The sequence below is a fragment of the Triturus cristatus genome, chromosome 6 (assembly GCF_964204655.1).
Source record: "Triturus cristatus chromosome 6, aTriCri1.1, whole genome shotgun sequence".
Taxonomy (NCBI): domain Eukaryota; kingdom Metazoa; phylum Chordata; class Amphibia; order Caudata; family Salamandridae; genus Triturus; species Triturus cristatus.
The window spans coordinates 222,413,059-222,437,253 of NC_140589.1; the positions used below are offsets into that span (position 1 = coordinate 222,413,059).

General features: G+C 39.7%; 1 protein-coding gene across 1 annotated transcript in view; it reads right to left on the bottom strand.

The window, feature by feature from the left end:
• Nucleotides 1–24,195, bottom strand: part of LOC146816683 (adhesion G protein-coupled receptor F1-like) — a 512,362-nt gene that overhangs the window by 38,036 nt on the left and 450,131 nt on the right. Inside the window, exon 12 of the mRNA XM_085610576.1 lies at nt 10,840–12,219. Coding sequence (XP_085466702.1) covers nt 10,840–12,219 — 1,380 coding nt within the window. The remainder of the gene's footprint in view (nt 1–10,839; nt 12,220–24,195) is intronic.

Sequence of the window (24,195 nt, forward strand, 5' to 3'; positions counted from 1 at the left end):
AATCAAGCCAACCTGAAATGAGTAAAAGCAACCCCTGACACAGTGTTTCGCTCTAATTAGAGCTCTTCAGAGAGATATAGCTGTGTCCAGACACAAGGGAGCGCCCAGTATAAGTCAAAGAAATACCCTTTCAGGCATAGAGGGACGAATACATTATGCAAAAAAGAAGCAGAGAACTCTGGGTAGTTCTCAAGTTTAGGTGGAAAGCAGCTCCTGTATAGAGCACTCTCAACACCAGTGACACTCTAGATCTGCTCACCTCAAATGTCTGTTTTTCTATCAAAATCTTTAAGCATAGGATTAGCACAGTACCATCCACGCCGAGATAGAAAAGGACAAAGTCTTTTGCCATTTGTACAGCAAAGTCTTTAAGCATAGGACTAGCACAGTGCTGTCCTTGCCGAGCTGTAAAATGACAAAAGCCAATTACCACTCCAGGCACAGTATTACAGCTTTGAATTGGTAAAATACCAATCAAGCCAACCTGAAATGAGTAAAAGCAACCCCTGACACAGTGTTTCGCTCTAATTAGAGCTCTTCAGAGAGATATAGCTTTGTCCAGACATAAGGGAGCACCCAGTGTAAGTCAAAGAAACACCCTTTCAGGCATAGAGTGACGAATACATTATGCAAAAAAGAAGCAGAGAACTCTGGGTAGTTCTCAAGTTTAGGTGGAAAGCAGCTCCTGTATAGAGCACTCTCAACACCAGTGACACTCTAGATCTGCTCACCTCAAATGTCTGTTTTTCTATCAAAATCTTTAAGCATAGGATTAGCACAGTACCATCCACGCCGAGATAGAAAAGGACAAAGTCTTTTGCCATTTGTACAGCAAAGTCTTTAAGCATAGGACTAGCACAGTGCTGTCCTTGCCGAGCTGTAAAATGACAAAAGCCAATTACCACTCCAGGCACAGTATTACAGCTTTGAATTGGTAAAATACCAATCAAGCCAACCTGAAATGAGTAAAAGCAACCCCTGACACAGTGTTTCGCTCTAATTAGAGCTCTTCAGAGAGATATAGCTTTGTCCAGACACAAGGGAGCGCCCAGTATAAGTCAAAGAAATACCCTTTCAGGCATAGAGTGAGAAATACATTATGCAAAAAAGAAGCAGAGAACTCTGGGTAGTTCTCAAGTTTAGGTGGAAAGCAGCTCCTGTATGGAGCACTCTCAACACCAGCGACACTCTAGATCTGCTCACCTCAAATGTCTGTTTTTCTATCAAAATCTTTAAGCATAGGATTAGCACAGTACCATCCACGCCGAGATAGAAAAGGACAAAGTCTTTTGCCATTTGTACAGCAAAGTCTTTAAGCATAGGACTAGCACAGCGCTGTCCTTGCCGAGCTGTAAAATGACAAAAGCCAATTACCACTCCAGGCACAGTATTACAGCTTTGAATTGGTAAAATACCAATCAAGCCAACCTGAAATGAGTAAAAGCAACCCCTGACACAGTGTTTCGCTCTAATTAGAGCTCTTCAGAGAGATATAGCTTTGTCCAGACATAAGGGAGCACCCAGTATAAGTCAAAGAAACACCCTTTCAGGCATAGAGTGACGAATACATTATGCAAAAAAGAAGCAGAGAACTCTGGGTAGTTCTCAAGTTTAGGTGGAAAGCAGCTCCTGTATAGAGCACTCTCAACACCAGTGACACTCTAGATCTGCTCACCTCAAATGTCTGTTTTTCTATCAAAATCTTTAAGCATAGGATTAGCACAGTACCATCCACGCCGAGATAGAAAAGGACAAAGTCTTTTGCCATTTGTACAGCAAAGTCTTTAAGCATAGGACTAGCACAGTGCTGTCCTTGCCGAGCTGTAAAATGACAAAAGCCAATTACCACTCCAGGCACAGTATTACAGCTTTGAATTGGTAAAATACCAATCAAGCCAACCTGAAATGAGTAAAAGCAACCCCTGACACAGTGTTTCGCTCTAATTAGAGCTCTTCAGAGAGATATAGCTTTGTCCAGACACAAGGGAGCGCCCAGTATAAGTCAAAGAAATACCCTTTCAGGCATAGAGTGAGAAATACATTATGCAAAAAAGAAGCAGAGAACTCTGGGTAGTTCTCAAGTTTAGGTGGAAAGCAGCTCCTGTATGGAGCACTCTCAACACCAGCGACACTCTAGATCTGCTCACCTCAAATGTCTGTTTTTCTATCAAAATCTTTAAGCATAGGATTAGCACAGTAGCATCCACGCCGAGATAGAAAAGGACAAAGTCTTTTGCCATTTGTACAGCAAAGTCTTTAAGCATAGGACTAGCACAGTGCTGTCCTTGCCGAGCTGTAAAATGACAAAAGCCAATTACCACTCCAGGCACAGTATTACAGCTTTGAATTGGTAAAATACCAATCAAGCCAACCTGAAATGAGTAAAAGCAACCCCTGACACGGTGTTTCGCTCTAATTAGAGCTCTTCACAGAGATATAGCTGTGTCCAGACACAAGGGAGCGCCCAGTATAAGTCAAAGAAATACCCTTTCAGGCATAGAGTGAGAAATACATTATGCAAAAAAGAAGCAGAGAACTCTGGGTAGTTCTCAAGTTTAGGTGGAAAGCAGCTCCTGTATGGAGCACTCTCAACACCAGCGACACTCTAGATCTGCTCACCTCAAATGTCTGTTTTTCTATCAAAATCTTTAAGCATAGGATTAGCACAGTACCATCCACGCTGAGATAGAAAAGGACAAAGTCTTTTGCCATTTTTACAGCAAAGTCTTTAAGCATAGGACTAGCACAGTGCTGTCCTTGCCGAGCTGTAAAATGACAAAAGTCAATTACCACTCCAAGCACAGTATTACAGCTTTGAATTGGTAAAATACCAATCAAGCCAACCTGAAATGAGTAAAAGCAACCCCTGACACAGTGTTTCGCTCTAATTAGAGCTCTTCAGAGAGATATAGCTTTGTCCAGACACAAGGGAGCACCCAGTATAAGTCAAAGAAATACCCTTTCAGGCAGAGAGTGACGAATACATTATGCAAAAATGAAGCAGAGAACTCTGGGTAGTTCTCAAGTTTAGGTGGAAAGCAGCTCCTGTATGGAGCACTCTCAACACCAGTGACACTCTAGATCTGCTCACCTCAAATGTCTGTTTTTCTATCAAAATCTTTAAGCATAGGATTAGCACAGTACCATCCACGCCGAGATAGAAAAGGACAAAGTCTTTTGCCATTTGTACAGCAAAGTCTTTAAGCATAGGACTAGCACAGTGCTGTCCTTGCCGAGCTGTAAAATGACAAAAGCCAATTACCACTCCAGGCACAGTATTACAGCTTTGAATTGGTAAAATACCAATCAAGCCAACCTGAAATGAGTAAAAGCAACCCCTGACACAGTGTTTCGCTCTAATTAGAGCTCTTCAGAGAGATATAGCTTTGTCCAGACATAAGGGAGCACCCAGTATAAGTCAAAGAAACACCCTTTCAGGCATAGAGTGACGAATACATTATGCAAAAAAGAAGCAGAGAACTCTGGGTAGTTCTCAAGTTTAGGTGGAAAGCAGCTCCTGTATAGAGCACTCTCAACACCAGTGACACTCTAGATCTGCTCACCTCAAATGTCTGTTTTTCTATCAAAATCTTTAAGCATAGGATTAGCACAGTACCATCCACGCCGAGATAGAAAAGGACAAAGTCTTTTGCCATTTGTACAGCCAAGTCTTTAAGCATAGGACTAGCACAGTGCTGTCCTTGCCGAGCTGTAAAATGACAAAAGCCAATTACCACTCCAGGCACAGTATTACAGCTTTGAATTGGTAAAATACCAATCAAGCCAACCTGAAATGAGTAAAAGTTACCCCTGACACAGTGTTTCGCTCTAATTAGAGCTCTTCAGAGAGATATAGCTTTGTCTAGACACAAGGGAGCACCCAGTATAAGTCAAAGAAATACCCTTTCAGGCATAGAGTGACGAATACATTATGCAAAAAAGAAGCAGAGAACTCTGGGTAGTTCTCAAGTTTAGGTGGAAAGCAGCTCCTGTATGGAGCACTCTCAACACCAGCGACACTCTAGATCTGCTCACCTCAAATGTCTGTTTTTCTATCAAAATCTTTAAGCATAGGATTAGCACAGTACCATCCACGCCGAGATAGAAAAGGACAAAGTCTTTTGCCATTTGTACAGCAAAGTCTTTAAGCATAGGACTAGCACAGTGCTGTCCTTGCCGAGCTGTAAAATGACAAAAGCCAATTACCACTCCAAGCACAGTATTACAGCTTTGAATTGGTAAAATACCAATCAAGCCAACCTGAAATGAGTAAAAGCAACCCCTGACACAGTGTTTCGCTCTAATTAGAGCTCTTCAGAGAGATATAGCTGTGTCCAGACACAAGGGAGCGCCCAGTATAAGTCAAAGAAATACCCTTTCAGGCATAGAGTGAGAAATACATTATGCAAAAAAGAAGCAGAGAACTCTGGGTAGTTCTCAAGTTTAGGTGGAAAGCAGCTCCTGTATGGAGCACTCTCAACACCAGCGACACACTAGATCTGCTCACCTCAAATGTCTGTTTTTCTATCAAAATCTTTAAGCATAGGATTAGCACAGTACCATCCACGCTGAGATAGAAAAGGACAAAGTCTTTTGCCATTTGTACAGCAAAGTCTTTAAGCATAGGACTAGCACAGTGCTGTCCTTGCCGAGCTGTAAAATGACAAAAGTCAATTACCACTCCAAGCACAGTATTACAGCTTTGAATTGGTAAAATACCAATCAAGCCAACCTGAAATGAGTAAAAGCAACCCCTGACACAGTGTTTCGCTCTAATTAGAGCTCTTCAGAGAGATATAGCTTTGTCCAGACATAAGGGAACACCCAGTATAAGTCAAAGAAACACCCTTTCAGGCATAGAGTGACGAATACATTATGCAAAAAAGAAGCAGAGAACTCTGGGTAGTTCTCAAGTTTAGGTGGAAAGCAGCTCCTGTATAGAGCACTCTCAACACCAGTGACACTCTAGATCTGCTCACCTCAAATGTCTGTTTTTCTATCAAAATCTTTAAGCATAGGATTAGCACAGTACCATCCACGCCGAGATAGAAAAGGACAAAGTCTTTTGCCATTTGTACAGCAAAGTCTTTAAGCATAGGACTAGCACAGTGCTGTCCTTGCCGAGCTGTAAAATGACAAAAGCCAATTACCACTCCAGGCACAGTATTACAGCTTTGAATTGGTAAAATACCAATCAAGCCAACCTGAAATGAGTAAAAGTTACCCCTGACACAGTGTTTCGCTCTAATTAGAGCTCTTCAGAGAGATATAGCTTTGTCCAGACACAAGGGAGCACCCAGTATAAGTCAAAGAAATACCCTTTCAGGCATAGAGTGACGAATACATTATGCAAAAAAGAAGCAGAGAACTCTGGGTAGTTCTCAAGTTTAGGTGGAAAGCAGCTCCTGTATGGAGCACTCTCAACACCAGCGACACTCTAGATCTGCTCACCTCAAATGTCTGTTTTTCTATCAAAATCTTTAAGCATAGGATTAGCACAGTACCATCCACGCCGAGATAGAAAAGGACAAAGTCTTTTGCCATTTGTACAGCAAAGTCTTTAAGCATAGGACTAGCACAGTGCTGTCGTTGCCGAGCTGTAAAATGACAACAGCCAATTACCACTCCAAGCACAGTATTACAGCTTTGAATTGGTAAAATACCAATCAAGCCAACCTGAAATGAGTAAAAGCAACCCCTGACACAGTGTTTCGCTCTAATTAGAGCTCTTCAGAGAGATATAGCTTTGTCCAGACACAAGGGAGCACCCAGTATAAGTCAAAGAAATACCCTTTCAGGCAGAGAGTGACGAATACATTATGCAAAAAAGAAGCAGAGAACTCTGGGTAGTTCTCAAGTTTAGGTGGAAAGCAGCTCCTGTATGGAGCACTCTCAACACCAGCGACACTCTAGATCTGCTCACCTCAAATGTCTGTTTTTCTATCAAAATCTTTAAGCATAGGATTAGCACAGTACCATCCACGCAGAGATAGAAAAGGACAAAGTCTTTTGCTATTTGTACAGCAAAGTCTTTACGCATAGGACTAGCACAGTGCTGTCCTTGCCGAGCTGTAAAATGACAAAAGCCAATTACCACTCCAGGCACAGTATTACAGCTTTGAATTGGTAAAATACCAATCAAGCCAACCTGAAATGAGTAAAAGCTACCCCTGACACAGTGTTTCGCTCTAATTAGAGCTCTTCAGAGAGATATAGCTTTGTCCAGACACAAGGGAGCACCCAGTATAAGTCAAAGAAATACCCTTTCAGGCATAGAGTGACGAATACATTATGCAAAAAAGAAGCAGAGAACTCTGGGTAGTTCTCAAGTTTAGGTGGAAAGCAGCTCCTGTATGGAGCACTCTCAACACCAGCGACACTCTAGATCTGCTCACCTCAAATGTCTGTTTTTCTATCAAAATCTTTAAGCATAGGATTAGCACAGTACCATCCACGCCGAGATAGAAAAGGTCAAAGTCTTTTGCCATTTGTACAGCAAATTCTTTAAGCATAGGACTAGCACAGTGCTGTCCTTGCCGAGCTGTAAAATGACAAAAGCCAATTACCACTCCAGGCACAGTATTACAGCTTTGAATTGGTAAAATACCAATCAAGCCAACCTGATATTAGTAAAAGCAACCCCTGACACAGTGTTTCGCTCTAATTAGAGCTCTTCAGAGAGATATAGCTTTGTCCAGACACAAGGGAGCGCCCAGTATAAGTCAAAGAAATACCCTTTCAGGCATAGAGTGAGAAATACATTATGCAAAAAAGAAGCAGAGAACTCTGGGTAGTTCTCAAGTTTAGGTGGAAAGCAGCTCCTGTATGGAGCACTCTCAACACCAGCGACACTCTAGATCTGCTCACCTCAAATGTCTGTTTTTCTATCAAAATCTTTAAGCATAGGATTAGCACAGTACCATCCACGCCGAGATAGAAAAGGACAAAGTCTTTTGCCATTTGTACAGCAAAGTCTTTAAGCATATATATATATATATATTCATATATATTTATATATATATTTGCTTTTTTAAAGAAAATGACAGTATAAACACACATATACACCATTATATCCTTTTATATGTCCTCCATTAACAGCACACTTTGCATTCTTTCAATTTACCCACCATTTGTGTTCTGATTGGGCAGTGAGAGCTAGCATTACAAGGCGGGGGAATGGTATGGGAGTGATCATTAGAAGAAAGGCTTTTGCGTCAGTTTAACACAAATTGATCAGGCACATACCTGCCATTGTTGTGCAACTCCACCTGAAATGTGGCTGTAAATTTGATCTGTTTACTTGAATCATCCTATTTTACTATTTTTCATGTATGCGCATAGTTTCCTTTATTTACAAATGTGTTCGCTATGTTATAGAAAAGCAATGTTTTTGAAAATATTGACATTAATCAACAGATCAACAATTAAGTGTCCTAATCTATCCAAAATGGTGACCTTTTGGAATTTCAAACATTGCTCCTGTTATAGGACCATTATGATTCAGAGCAAAGCTTACAGGGTACTCACTTGTAGTTCACGCTTGCAGTTACTACTGCATTTTAGCTAGTGGAAATTATGAGTGCATGACGTACAAAAATGTTTGTGAGTGCTGTTCAACTTTTGTGTGCTGATATATAAATCTATCACAACATTTATAAAACCTCCTGAACAAATGTTATATGTGCTGAAGATCTGAACTTGTTTGTAAATTGCTTCTGTGGAATTTTCACCCAACCAAAGTTAATTTATCAATATTCTAAATGAGCATAACAAGTCATCAAACAAAATGTGTCATAGATAATTTGATTCAATGGTAGTACTGTACTTGTACGTTGACATTTGAATTCTCCCTTAAGTCCCTGAATATGAACAGTGAGTCAACGGTCCCACTTTGCATCACAGCTAAAAACAAACATAAGTTTAAGGTGAAAGTTGTTTCAATGAGAGTACTAAATCTGAGTTTAAGATAATGAGCAGTCTCCCCTCACTCAGCCTCAGCCGCCCGAAATTTGATCTGGGCCAGCTCTCTCCTCCACTAACGAGGCTTTGTGTGTTCTGGGATCAAAAGTACTTATTTGCCCAGGCTTCCCCTATCACTAAACTATTAAAGTACAGGTCTACCTCTTTTTTTACGTTAGTGAAGCTCCTAGACCATTCAAAACTGCCCTGTATGGCAGTATGGTTAAGCTGGGTCATATTTCCCCCAAGCCAATCTGTCAGGCCCATGTCATTGTCTCTGCAGTGAAAGCAGTATTTCACACCTCATCAAAAGCAGCACTGAAATACCAGATGCAGGCAGATCAATGCTGACGTATCTGCAGGGACTTATGGAAGGGAAAGTATAATTTGTTGAAAGTTACCTTTTCTATATATTTAACAAGAATTCAGCTGTACCCCTGAGCTGTTTTTTAATAAATAATGACAGTGGCTGATCCACATTTGCAGCTTATTCCAAATCAAAGGTGCAAGATTTGCACATTAATGGTACTTTAACTATTTAATCACATAACCAGCTCCAGTCCTAACAGCAACAATAGCTTTTGGAGGGTTGTCACTGTAAGAGCATTCAGACATTACATTCTTACATATTCCACTTACCAGGCACGATACCCTGTGGGCTATAAGGCCTACTTTGAAGTGACTTGAGTAACATTTAAAAGTAGGGTCTTCCTCCTTCCAAAGGTTTATTTTGGCAGGTCAGCCTGCACATTTTAAAGTGACGGCAGTCAGGCTATACACATGTAAGACTGAAGCCACGGTTTTCTTGTTGGCCTAGTGTATAGCACAATAGGTGCTGTAGCCCACAGGCGATTATTTAACTTTCTATTCTATTGGTGTATTTTCTTAGATGCCCTTCCTGGAAATCAAATATGCCAAATTAACCAATTAGTGATCATAAACTGGGAATTGGACAGCAGTACACCAGTGTGCAGAAACCAGCAGCAACAGTCTACAAAAATGTGGGATGATCACGCAAAAATGGGACTTTCCCACGCATCCCAAACCATCAAATCAAATGTTCTGTAGGCCAGTTGACAACACAAGAGTACTGTGCATGTGTGATGACATCAGAATTCTCTCCTGAATCTCTGGATATGAACACTGGGTCAAAGTTCCTACCTTGGATCACAGCTGAAAATAGTGATCAATTGAAAGTTGTATTATGAGATTATTGATGCTGAAAGTGAAATATAACTTCCAAATATCTTTGCTTATATTTTAGGGAAGTTACCAAACATAGCACATTTCTGAAATATATTTTATCTTTAGGGGCCTTTTAAGTGTACTTTTATAACTTGTCATAAAATATTTCAACTGGTGCCACATTAATTCAGACAGGTGTACATTGCAGAGAAATAGAGAAAGAATATACATTAAATGCATATGAAATGCATTTTTTGTGCTTAGATGGAAAAATAGTTTTATTCATCTGACATCAAACAAATGCACAACAATATAAAAAAATAGAAACTTTAAACTCCACTAAGACAAAAGTATAAAACATTTTAAACCTTAAAAACCTTTTAATTGCATTTAAACAGCATTAAAAAAGACTTCTAATTTATATATTAAATTAAATTTCAGTTCTCAAACAGCCTAAAGAAAACTGCTTTAAAGCTATGTTGCAATATGGGTTCTATCACAAAATCAAATAAATTAAAATAAAACAAAGTGTGGTGCATTATATTACATGAAATTATGTTTCAATACAAGAAATGGCAATATAATTCATATATTACAATTAATCTTTCTAGAAGTGTTACTGTCTAGATTGGAATTGGTGATGTTGTGAGAATGACATTGAAGAGTGGAAATAAATTTGAAAAGGAACCTTTACATCCTCATTTCCCAGAGGTTGTTTATGCTACACTGTTACTGAATATTTTAAAAGGAGAATTTGGTAATGGAAGCCTTTTACACTGTTACAGTTAATGTCTGGTAATTATTGATTTTAGCAACTGACAACGGTCCCCAGATATATTGTGGTGATAAATATAATAATTTTATAACAAACCTTTGCTTTGACTCTTTTAGTATTCAAGTTTAGATTGAGAATGCCTAAAGGCAATATAAATCATTTTCTAATTCAAGCATGATTTTCTTGATATCATCCAGAATCTATTGGGCCAATTCACTAAAGTATTTTTGATTACGGGAAGAACTCCTACATGAACACTCTTTTACGTAATTTTGCGTGCCTCTGTGAATCAGCCCTCAAACGTCTAACTCTCTATCAGTAAAAGTACACAATGGTCACAGTCCTTTCTATTTCTACTAATTATATAAGAATATCTCCAGAGTATTTACATTTTATTCCTATTTTAGTTGTTTTGGGACCAACTTTAAAAGGCATGTAGAAGTAAGTGAATGTGTAGTACGGAAATACTACTTTGAGCACTCCAAAATGCCTTTATGAATAGGCCACCAACAGTTTTTTGTTTAACTTTACCCATCGAGTTCTCCAGAACATGTGAATATGAGTGTACTAGTATTCATACTTGATCATTTAAAAGTAAACATCCTATGAAATGATATGTCACCAATCAGATGTTTCCGAAGAAAAACATTTGGCTAGACTGGAGGTTATTGAGGATGTTGCAGTATAGATTTCTGCTATTAACAGAATTATTTTCTAAAGTTAGCCTGGAAGCTGGGGGAATGCCTCACATCAATGGTTTGCCCTGTCACACTAACTTTAAATCAGTGAGGTATTCTTGCCTTATTTACCTAGTTCACTTCTGTGAGATTAAAAAATGAAGGCAAGCACATTTCTATAGGTTGATATGTTACTCAGAGAAGAATATTTTAACAATGGAAAATGTGGTTTGAAATGCTTACCTGTAGTGAATTAAGTATAGAAAATATAATATGCAGTGCCAGAACTGGAGCATCAACAGCAACAATGGCAAATCCGATGGCCCATGTAAGACCCAAAATTGGAGACAAAATTGCAATTCTTTTTCCAGTTTGCAGGACAGCATTTCTCTCCTCTGGTGCGCCTTCTCCTATTGTAGGCCTCTGTACCTTTATAATGACAAGCACCAGTATCATGAAATTTAAGGAAACAGCAAGAAGTGCTGGCAGCACAAAGGCAAGGAGTGCTCGGCTCTCATCCCAGCTGAGCCAACAGGCATCTTTCCTCATGTAGGCATTGGTCGGACCAGTGCTAATTATCGTGATAACACTGATAACCAGCGGACAAGCGTAACCAATAGTGAATGCGATGTACATCATGCGATTCCTCCCCAACTCATGGAAAATGAGGACTGTGCGGTAGAAAATAAGGAGCCCCAAAGTAAGCATCCAAAAAAACAAAGACAGATAAAAGAAGTGAATGAAGAATGTGGCGGATATGCAGGAAGCCTTTTGGTTGCGGCTTGCACCGTTCTTTTGTGCCCATTCTGTATTGATGGCAGCTACGATGAACCAGATGTCGGCCATCAGGAGTGACAGTGATATGTTGACAATACAGACGTGGCGCATGAATGATGTCTTCTGTTTTGTTACATGCCGCCATACCAAAACTTCAACAATGAGGCCCAGAATCAAGCTTCCTACAGAGATTGACACTCCAATATTGGCAATATAGCTGAGGATTACTTCTGAAGGCGTTGTCGCTGACATTAAGATTGAGAATGAGGTAAGGTGAGAACATCTGCATACAACCTCTGTGTCGGTTTCATTCTCTGGAAAGCAGCCATGGTTGTTCCATGAGGTGACAATGAAGTCCCAGAAGACACAATTCACTTGCCACAGAGTATTATTGATCTTCTGAAATGTTAGTGAAACATCATTGATCAGCATGTTTTCTTCGACAACTACTGACATTACAAGTCCATTGACCAAAAAATGTTTGTTTGAGTTTTTCGGCAAAATGTTTCTTAAAGTAGGATAGGCAATGCTTACAAGAGTGGAGCCTAAAGGGAGCCTCTGGATTTGTTCTTTCGGTATGAATACCTCTCCGGTCACATTAAAATCAGCATTTATAAACACAGCACTGTAGCCTGTCAGACGATTGTTTTGATTTACTTCAATAGACTTTACCTCAATAAAAGGCTTACATATGGTGAGGGGAGACTTTTGGGAGGGCAACTGTTTTGCAAATTTCTCCACTGATTGCAAAAGCCGGGAACTGGCATCTTTTTCACTTTCAAGGAGTATTGTCCAGTTTTGCAATGTATCAGTATCCAATATGTAGTTTACAGTATCAATAAAATCCTGCAAAACATAACAATTAGTTTCTTGGCAGAGGATCCGTCACAGCAATTATTTCAGGTGCAATCTATATGTGATATAAAACTGATTTTTAAATTACCAACAAACTGTCTACCGGCATATCATATTTGTGAGTGTCAGAACTTTCTAACCGTGATGCATAGGCTCATGTTTTCTAGTGTGTTTTTTTTCATGCACGGAAACCACTTTGGACAATACAAATATTCTTTACTTTTAAAGAATACTTTTAGAATGATTGTGAGACATTGTCTTTACCTGCGAGGGCATCGATATATTTTCACCTACTAATTCACGCGGCTTTATTATACTATGAATACAATAACTGTGCCACAGTAATACATATAGATTACATTATATTTTAAATATACTTTTTGATTCCCTGATAACTTAATATTTACCTACCTGCACTTAAGTTCATTAAAAAAATTAGAATAACATAAACAAATGAGAGACTGGCTTGCATTTTTTGATGAAGGTGCAAGATCAAAATGATAACTGTGCTTGCAAAAACGCTTTCAGTAATAACTTCCATAGTAAATGTTTGTTGCTATTTAGACAAATGTTGCATCAATCAGTTTGGAATTAAACAGGCTAACAGGAGAAGATCTATAAAAGTGCCTTCTTTAAAAACAGTACAGAAAAGATTGAGAAATGTCATACAAATAACTGAAACTGAACCCTTCAATATACAAAAACAAACATCAAAGGTAAAATCGGATATAACTTTCACATTGTAGGCGATCTTTGCACATTTTTTCTCCAAAAAATGATAATGTGCTCTCTTTATGTTTTTGACTAATATAGTTACCAAAAATTAAACAATGAAAACATGTGCTAGATGAAATATGAAACACATTGTCAAAGTAAAATCCATTTTCAAAAGTGTAGGTATTAATAATCCAAAACTGTGGTTTAAAAAATCTTTAAATGAATTTTCGAAAGAAAAGGGTAATATGGGAGGGGGTTGGGACACCGGAAAGGCAATAAGGACCTCTTGCAAAGAAGCCAAGAGTTGTAATACTCCAGTTTGTTCCCATGAAGTTAGGGAACAATTTGGGCAGGTAGTTGCCTCTGTGCTTGTCTTTGTGCATCATCCAGGTGCTACACTGACAAACAAATAGGTCAGCCTATGTACTCTCTCAGTCAGTATGTTGTGTTGAGTGGATCATTCAAGTGCCCATTTCTCAAACTTGGTTCTTAAATCTTCGGTTTTCATTGAAGACACAATGTTGATTGGAAAATTGGGACTTATTAATAAAAAAGACCTGTAAATTCCTGCTGGAACGTACTTTTACAGCGTTTTTATATCTGCAAACATTCTCAAAAGTGCACCAGAAAGCTGCCCAGGTGAAGTTTTCCAGGTGGGCATTTAGGATCATCATCTGCCATCTTCCATGGAATGAGGTTTGTTTGGAAATGCACTGTCTGCCTTAGAGTAGTCTTCCCCCAAAACCTTTTGCCGGCTTACCTCCTATTTTGCTGATCTGTTTTTTATTTGTCTCTGGGCACTTTACCACTGCTAACCATGCGTGTGCTTTCTCCCTAAACATAGCTTGATTGACTCATCCACAATTGGCATATTTTATTTATAAGTCCCTAGTAAAGTGCACCACATGTGCCCAGGACCTGTAGTTTAAATGCTACTAGTGGGCAGGCAGCACTAATTGTGCTACCCACTTAAGTAGACTTTTAAAACATGTCTTAGGCCTGCCACTGCAAAGCCTCTGGGTGCAGTTTACATTGCCATGGCATTCAAAACCCCTTGCCAAGCCTTAACCTCCCCTTTTATTACTTATATGTCACCCATAAGGTAGGCTATAGGTAACCCATAGGGCAGGGTGCTGTGTATTTAAAAAGTAGGACATGTACTGTTAAGCTTTGCATGTCCTGGTAGTAAAAACACCCAAATTTGTTTTTCACTACTAGAGGCCTACTCCTCCTATAGGTTAACATTGGATAATTCTTGTTACATCTAATACACTGTAATTTCCAGTTGGAAGGAGATAGAGCTGTCATGTTTAGTCCCTATGGAATTGTCATGATCAATCCTCTATAATGGTAAAGTAAAATTTATCATTACAATTTTAAAAATCCCACTTATAGAAAGTTCTTGGTTACCAACCATGATATTCCACGGACTAGACTAGTTATGAAGATTTTTGCCAGTGTAAGTCCACACTAGTGGGAAAGTTATTTTTAAGTCAGTTGAGGTGACTCCTTTGTGCTGCATAGTTTTAGCGCGATTGTTTAAGATTAAGCGTTTTGCTATTTTGCCCTTTGAGTCTGGTTGCTATATAGGAAGCTGGTTCATTGGATCTATCCTAATTAAAAGTCCAGATATTGTTTTTCAAGTGCAGGTATTTTCACTATATGTCCCATAGCACCTTGGGCTATCTAAGAGTTCTCATTAGTGCGGCGACACCTCTTTCTGAGGGTGTTCAACATTTTCTAATTGTTTGGGCATTTGATGGTGACCCACGGGATTACGAGCTGGGAATACTAAAATGTAAAAGTAAGATTTCCAGCTTATTCTGTTTGCTTGGTTTGCCTTTCAAAGTTCATTTAGTTTTGACATCTAATTTTAGTCCGTGACTCTGACATGATTACTCTCGAATTATGGTTTTTGTATCTGATAATTAAAATTTGTTTAGAAGTTAGTTGTCGAGGCCACCTTGTCCCCATTTTAGAATATCCAAAGACAAGTGTTGTATATAGTTCGGCATTAATTCTGCTTATATTTTTATATGACATGGCATCATCGCTATGTTTTACTTTCAGATTGAAATTCCAAGAAGAAGGATGGTCCCTGCTTGCAACACAATTTTGGTTGCTTAATTTAAGTGAGTTTTCTCGTGTTTTCTTGTGAGTTCTGTAAGCAAAATGAGTTTTCCAAGCAACTTGCCATACTTAAAATTGTCCTTTTGATTTATTTTTTCCAGATTAATACCATATGGAAAATTTCTCTACATAACATTAAAGTTTGCTTTGGAAGTTGTTAAACAACCCTTGAAGTAATTTCAAAGAGGGAGCATTTTAGAGTAGCATTCTAATCATCCTACACCCTTTGGAGTTATGTGTAACAAATAGTTTATTTGTTTTGTAGTGTGTCTCTGTGCTGAGCCCTGAGAAGAACCCCTTAAGTGGTGTAGTGTTCAAAACACATTGACTTCGAACCATAACCAAGGAGTGCTTTGGAGAGACAATTTTGATGCACAGGGAAAAAGTTAAAATAATATTTTTAAAGCTTGATCCTTGGTCATCGTCATTAGGGTGAAAAAATACCTTTTTGTACGTTATGGTTATGGCCCAGTAGGCAGGAGACTTTGAATTGCAAAAAAAACATTACAGCTCCTGTTGGGATGTAAATTCCAGAACTGAAAGTGTTGTTTGCATTGATTGTTTTTGTTTTTTTGAGTTTGTTATATAATTTGCAAATTTTGATGTTGCTATTTCAATATTTATTGTGGGCTGTTGTTATTTTAAATTTTGTTAGTTTATGTATGTAATGCTAATTATGTTTATATGTGGTGTCAGTATTTGTGACTGTTGTTTAATGTTTGCAGTATGTTTGTGATTTGATGTTGAATAAAACGAATTTGGGAGAGCTAAACATTTGGTTTGTAAAAAAAGTCAGCAGTATTGGCATTTTGTGTTCTACTTGGACTTTACAAAGGTAGCATTCATCTGCTCTTAGCCCAGTGTGCCTGCAGCCTGTCTCCAAGACACATCTGGGGTGGGTGACAGCTGAACTTTATGCATTTTCTCTAGACAGCCACACACAATGAGAGCTTAGGTGAGTGTGACTTGATGCGCCATCCACATCCTGATGGGCCATCCTGGTCAGGATCAGAGGAGGAAAAGCTAGGCACAGCTTTACACTTACACCTGAATAGGCTGTGTCCTATTTCCACACAAAAGGCTGCCCACCTGTAGCGAGTCTGGAGCCAGTTCAGGTCTGTACACTTCAATGTCTTTCTTTGAAGTCTCCCCCACTTCCAAGGCACCGCAGGGTATAAGAACAAGACTTCTGACCCTACCACTTCAGTACACTTCAAGACCTGTGAATACTCTGCCAGGAAGAAAGACTGCTGTGCTGCTGAAGGATTGCCACTGCTGGACTGCTGCTCTGGAAGAACTGCTTTCTTGCTCTGCTGACCTGCTGCCTGCTGCCCTCTTTGCCTTGGTCAGAAGGACTTGACCCATATCATCTGAACCCAACACCAGAGTGACCCAAAGGGCTTATTGGCTCGCCTCCTGTTCTGAAATCTGAGGGCCATCAAAGACTTACAACTCACCTGCTTCTTCACTGGGACTTTGCCATCTGTGAGTATGCCCTGCCAAGTGGTGCCAATCTAGTCCTGAGACCTTGGAAGTAGGTTTAAAGTTCTGTCCAGGGGAATCCACAAAGCATTGCCGCCATTGCGAGGATCAACTCCCACGCATCGCAAAATGTGCGGCAAAGCAACACCATTTCGATTGCGTCTTTGAATTTGCGTGGCTCACAGCCAACACATCGCTTTCACCCTTTGGTAAGATGACAATACATTGCCTCAACTCCATTAATTCTGGGGGATGACCGCTTCTCTTTCCATCATGAAAATAGAGTTACTCCAGTCATTAGCTGAAGTAACTTTACAAAGATATACTATAGTAGTAAAGGTTTGAATAAGAGTTTCAGAATTACCAGAAATGTACATATATTTTCTGGATGTGCTCAAACGTCCAAGGTACACTTTGTCTTCAATTGGCACCTTCCCATCTCTAAATGGGTCTAACGACTAAGGGGCAGATCTACAAGGATTTGAAGCAGCGTGGCACCACAAGCTCTTTGGCTGCGCCACGCTGCGGCACTTCCGCAGCACAGGGATGAAACATATTTACAAGAATATGTCGCATCTCTGTGCTTCCCCCTGCACTGGCGCACAAACTGTAGCCATGTGCTGGCGCAGGCACCCTTGCACTCCATTCTAGTGGAGGAGTGCTTCAGAGAGATCCATGAGGGTTCTTGGAAAACAGTCATATGGTAAAGACGATTATTAGATTAGTCCACAGTGCAATAATAACTTCCTAGGCAATTAATATTTTTTTATATTGCTATGTAAAGCGTTTCCAAATAGTATAGCCAAAAACAGTATTTAAAAATATCGCATAAATGTTTATTGTTAATATGATTCTCACAGAATCATGGGCAAAATCAATTAAAAAAAAACAATTCAACAATGCATTTGTACATAGTATAAACATTCAATGTATTAATATTCATTAAACAACAGTTAAAAATAGAAACAAATCTGTGGCCATATGATCATCTTCTACGCGCGTTTCGGCGAAAAGTACGCCTTCGTCAGGAAATGCCACAATTCTTCAAGATGTGGTCTAGCGAGTGGATAACAGGTAAAGGATTTATCTGGAGGTAGTGTGAACAGTCTGATAGTTGATGTAATGCCTTTAACCATGTGGTTTCACAGTAAATAGAAAGAATGTTGCCGGATATTACTGGTAGTGGTCATAAAACCTGTTCTATCTGCTTAAATGGATTTTCACATGTGGCGATCAGATAGCTTGAATGAACGGAGTGTTCATTCATAAGTTCAAGATATGTCCTTTATGCAGCAAAATTCTGTTGTTATGTAAACTCGATGAAGAATTGCCACAGATGATATTTAAAATGATGCCGTGTGGATGACGGGCGTCTGGTTTTAGGGACAGATCTCCTGATCTGTGGCGTGATGAAGTGCCGATTGCTTCTTTGTGAACGTTTACTCAGCTGTGGATCGGGCGGATAAGATTATTAGATTAGTTACAGCAATGGAGATGAACTTCATTGTAATTCTCCACTAGATTCTGTCTGTTTAGAAGGAGCTCCTCCCCAAAAAGTCCAATTAAAAGTTTTCTTTTATTATAATTTCTCCTCCCTTCGGCCGTGAAACCGAAAGTGATGGCAGGGACGCACTCTGTGGTGGGGGAGGGGCAGAGCGAGGCGCTTGGGAGAGCAAGGCTTAATGAGCCATTAAAGCAACATGGCAGCTGCGCACGTGCACGCGCTCATGGATGCAAGCTTGAGGCCAGGAAAAGATTGTGGTAGCACTTTGAAAAGCCACTAACTAAATGCCTCGCAGAGCAGCGCATGCGCTGGATCAGCGAGACCTGAAAACGAGGTGAAATGAAAACATTTCTACACGTTGCGCCTCACTAAGCCACCTCTAGGGTGGTGTAGCATTCAGGCGCATCTCCAGATTTACAATTTCTCGCAAATCTCGAGATGTGTCTTGTTCCATGGTTTTTGCGTGGGAACACCCACAGCAACACCCATGGAACGTTCCTTCAATGCAAAGTGCTGCGTGTGAAGGGGCCGTAATTACAAGGAGAGGAAAAGTCACGCAGGGTGGCTTTTCATGTCCTTGTAAATATGGAGGAGCTCCCTGCGCCACCAGTACGTCCCGAAAAGGGACGTACTGTTGGCGCAGGCGGCTTGTAAATCTGCCCCTATATGTTTCTCCAGGCTTGTGGAAGGAAATCTGCAGTAGTAAATCCATTTGACCCCCTTTGTACTTTTTTGGCAGGTGAAAATGAGGCTTTATTTACTGAAAAAACCTTTCTGACTAGAGCCCAGGGACTCTAGCAGGCTTATGACAAGAAGCATGCTTGCAATTACGTTTGAGGTTACATAACTCTGGATTTGTCACTAGGCTATATGCTTAGATCATTTGATGTGTGTATTTATATCAATATGTATGTAAGGGACACTTCTATAATGCATATCTAACCGAAAGGAAGATGAGAGCTTCACAGGATCAAAGACATGAGGATAGGAGAAATACGTAGATTGTGGAGCTGTTAATGTCTTATGATGTAGTGTTCTTGTTAGACCAAAGGTACCTGAATTCGATATCCTCAAGAGCAGAAGATAATACTCCAGTCTCTCTCTGAAATGCCCAAGACTGACTAAACTACAGTCTCAGGAATTACAAGGGGGGAAAGGGGTTTTGGGATAAAAGAGAGACTCCTCACTAGTGTGTTCTGTTCTCATCATCTAGTCTTGTTTAGGAGGTTTCTCAGTATGCACCTATAAGAGAGTAACACAACATTAATAGGGACCAACTAGATTGCAGTACTTTCTCATTAAATGTTCACTATTAACACTGCTAATTAGATTCACCAAGATAAATATTCACCTGTAAATTTAATGAGGAATTGCCTCTCTCTATTTAGATGAAGAAGAAGACAATGTCTAATTGTATTACTTGTAATCTCCCAAGACTGAGTTAGCGATGTTAGCCATTCAATAATGTGTGAAGTGTCTTTTAAATAATTCCTTGTAAATGGTTGTTCTTATTATTGATACTGGGTAGATGTTGCTATATATATATATATATATATATATATATATATATATATATTCACTGAAAAAACCATAGGTTTCACACATGTTATAGTTAGCGGAAATTTTACTGATAAAAAACCAATGAAATTCCCCCGTTATAGTTAGTGCAGGCAACTATAACTCACGCGACCGCAATCTTCTGCTGATGCTAATACTGTATTTAGACACTTATTTGCCCATGTCTTCTTCCATACATTTTTAGCTATACATATATTACAAATATTTTTTTTTCATAAAGACACATATGTCATCAGCAGAAGATTGCGGTCGCGTGAGTTATAGTTGCCTGCACTAACTATAACGGGGGAATTTCATTGGTTTTTTATCAGTAAAATTTCCGCTAACTATAACATGTGTGAAACCTATGGTTTTTTCAGTGAATTTGCAAGGTTTTTTAAATGCTAATTCCTAACTATAACGTGTGTGAAACCTATGGTTTTTTCAGTGAATTTGTACGGTTTTTTAAATGCTAAGTTACTTTACGCCATTCGTGGCGTGCGCGCCCACTTAACGCAGTTCGTTCCGTGCGCGCACGGTGCGCTTCGCGCACTGTGCGCGCACAGTGAGCACCGCGCGCCCACTTTACGCAGTTAGTGCCGTGCACGCACGGTGGGCATGCGGTGCGATGACAAAGCAAGAAAGCACGTCAACAAATCTGTTTCTGCTTTCCTCCGTGACTATGGTATGGGTGCCATTTACCACAACAACTTGCGTTATGACATGCAAGACATTTATAGAGGAGATGGTGTGCACTTCAATGATGAAGGGAACAGAGTCTTCCTCTTGAACCTTAGACTCTGCATCGGTACTTACTTGTAGGTACCACTAAAAAATCATTTCATAAACACAACGGCTCTTTTTAGAGCCCCCTAATATCTAAACACTTAAATCTGAATTTCATTTATTTTTTTATTTTTTTTTCTACCGTACGCTTACCGTAAGCTTACCGTACGCGTACCCCGTGATTTTTTTTAAAATCAATAAATGTTTTCTTTGTACTTTACAGTCCTTCTTTGACCCCCTCACAAATGTAAGGGGGTCTGTAACTCTCCTCATTGCCCCCTTTTCTTGTTTTCACTCTTTTTTTTCTGAGTGAAACACACAAAATGGCGGCCGCCGCTTCCTGGTTTCGGCCGATTCGAATGTTTACTAAGATCTAACAGCCAATCAGAATCGCGCTCGCGCACGCCACCGTAAGCGTACCGTAAGCTTACCGTAAGCGTACGGTAAGCGTACCGTAAGCGGGCTCAGATATATATATTGATTTAAAGGCTATTTTCTCAGAATCTACTGAACAGATTTACACCAAACCTACAAAAGGCACTTCCTTGACATAGGGACTACCTCTCTGCCAAATTTCTAGTAATTCTGTTCAGCCGTTCGGGCTGTAGCTCGTTCTAAAGGTCCTATGGAAAAATGCATGGGAAAAACGCGTTTTGGGACCCCCCTTTTATCTCAGCCCCCGCTTGACGTATCCCCCCGAGACTTTCAGGGTAGGAGCGGAGCGTAGCGCCCCACCTATTTTGAGAAATTCGCGAGGATTCTTCGACCGGCGCCAAAGTTATTCAAAATAGAATGTTGCGGATTTCCTATGGAAAAGGGGTCCTAACTATAACTACCTACTGGCGACCGCCAGTAGGTAATATATATATATATATATATATATATATATATATATATATATAGGAATTAACTCGAAGGTGTACTAGACCAGAAGTCTTGACTGCAAACTTTCTGAATATTCCAATGTAAAGTCTAGGAGTACTTGCAGATTGAATGAAGCATTACAGTCCTTTATATTCTTGAATAAATCCAACTCAGAATCTTCTTACTTTTCTCTCCTTATTTCTAATGAAATTACTAATTTCTACTCACTCAAGGTCTTGACTAAAAACGCCCACTCCAAAGTTCGCTCGACTCTCATGTAGATTTCTTAGAAGTTTTCTCACAGAAATAGACGCTAGTCACGGAATACCTTAAGCTGAAGATGGAACACTAGTCTCTGGAGTTGCTTACTCGGCGGTCAAGAGAATGCTCAATAGCGAAGAAATGACGCTAATCTTCTGACAGGAAACTCGCTACTGAACGCTGCTAGGTTGAGACACTACCGTCTCCTCAGGTGAATCAGTTGAAGTACAACGAACGCTGGATACACGCGCACTCTTCAGATTGTTTATCGCTTGAAGACTAGACCGCATTTCTTTGTTTAAGCGGCGGGCGGCCATCTTGGAATTCTCGCTTTGCCGATTCTGCCACTGTTTGATTAGCACTCGAGTTAGCAGTCTGCTGCATAGGTATGATCTTTTCCATTGTGGATATTTTTTATATCTAGAATACCTGGCATTCTTTTCTCTGTAGTTTAAACTAGTAGCTGAACAGTAAATTGGACTCTTGACAGTTCTTTAAAGAGGTGTATCTTCATCTCTTTATTATATTTGAGCAGGCAGTGTTATGGTGGTCCGGATGGACTTAGGGATGTTGTTCCAGATCTTGGTTGCATAGATGAAAAAGGCTAGCTGCATACATTTTCTTTTTTACACTTCTTAGTCTGCGCTCGGATGGTGTGCTGGTTGTCGGTGTGCCTAGAATCGCTGGAGATGGTGAGCTGGTCTGCAAGATTTGCTGGGGTGCTGGTCGTATTGCCGTTGATCTTTAATGGTTGAGAGACAAATGGTTCAGTATCCAATTCTCAACCAATATTCACCAGCATATGTACAAAGGAATCCTTTAATCCAAGTGGTACTTTCTCAACACTATGCTGACCAATTTAAACAATCTGGAGTAATCACAATAAACAGTCCAACTTCTTATGGTCTTACCCTCAGATTCTTTCTGATTCACAATGGTTTACAAAACGGTAAAAAATAAAAACATTTAACTTGGTTAACCCAGTGCATACATATCATACTCATTATCTGCACACATTCACTCAGATTTACTAAGGCTCTTCACCATCTTAAAGTGATGCAAAGCAAGACCAAGCAATACACTGATATCTGCTTTTCTGCACAAAATGTATTTTGTGCTTGAAAGGAACCATTTCTCAGCGCAAAAAGCTTTTTGAGCCACTTTACATCAAGGGGGCATGATTGGGGTAGAACAGTGAAAACACCCATATGTTTTGACACAAAACTCAATCTAATAGGATTTAATTAATTTAATGGTGTTGTAGCATTTTTCTATTAGTCTCCATTTAAAATGAGTATATAAAACTAATTTACACTACTAATATTAAACACAAAAGTATTTTTTACTATTTCTTTTCAAGTTAAAGTTTTTAAAATGTTCCCTATACCTTACCATACGTAGATTCTGCAGTAGTGATGTAGATCTCTGTATGGTAAAGTATACAGACAATAGCTTAAAGAGACTGTGGTTTTGGTATGACATGACTGTGACGTTAATAACTGCTTCCCCATCCCCATATTCATGCTTTGATCTGCCGCGCTGGGCTATTCTTCCCCAAAGGGTGTTTGGTTTATTGGTGCTTTCTTGAGCATGTACTGTATGTACAAATGGAAGTCAGTGTCTTAGTAGATTTCATTTACACAAAAATGTCAGATTTGAAACACTCAAGAGGAAAATTTTGAGTCAGGAAAGGGGCGATTACTATGTGTCCACTGACATCATAGGAGTGAGATTTGTTGGTCCATCCAAAGAAATAATGCATACAGCAACAACACTATAACAATATTTATGTTTCACTTTTCTGCTGCCCCTTGCTCATGGACGGATGCTGGATGCAGTTGTGCCAGCTTTGGGAAAGTCAATGCCAGCAAGAGAGAAAAGCCATCGTTGTTGTTGTAATCAAATGAACATTAGAAAAGTGAAGTTGTTTTTTGCCAATGCATGTCTTTTGTTGTTTTGCAAACAAAAAATCCTATAAAACGTCTCAAACTAATTGGAAAGTCCTTGCATGACCAATGCATCTCACAATTTTTTTTTCTGGGCTACGGAGCTGAAAAAATATAGATCGTGACAATTAAGAGCATTAAACATTTTAAACTTTCCCTGTGAAGTTGGTTAAAGTCATTTTACCCTTGACATAGGCAGGAGACATGTCCCAAATTTCTTAACATGAAATTTAATCCAGCTCGTCCTCCAGGTGATGGTCTCCTGCCAGAGGCCTGCTCATGGTCTGATATTCTGTGGCAAGAAATCATGTCAGAGCATGTATCTCTTCCCATCCTGTCCCAACTTCTATAAGGGGGTGGTGACTACAGAGTCATGGAAAGTGTGGCGAGCAGTGGTGGCTGGTGACATTTCAAAGTGGTGAGGCATAAAAGATGAAGATGAGTTTTACACAGCAAGCCAGCAAAGTGAATCAGCCCGGCTGACACAAGGAGGGTTCGGGGAATAGACCACCCCCTTGAGAACATTTTTTAAAACAGTGTATAATGTGAAATTTGGAACAAATTGTAATAAAAAGTTAAGCAAGAAGATTTATGAAGCAAACAAAATGGTCCACTCATGCAAAATATTAGTGCTCCCCCTCCCCCAAAAGCTTCAGTCTAGTGAGGCCTCTGTGGAGTACCCCTCTCTCATTTCTCACTCATAATGTGTAGTGTGGCTAG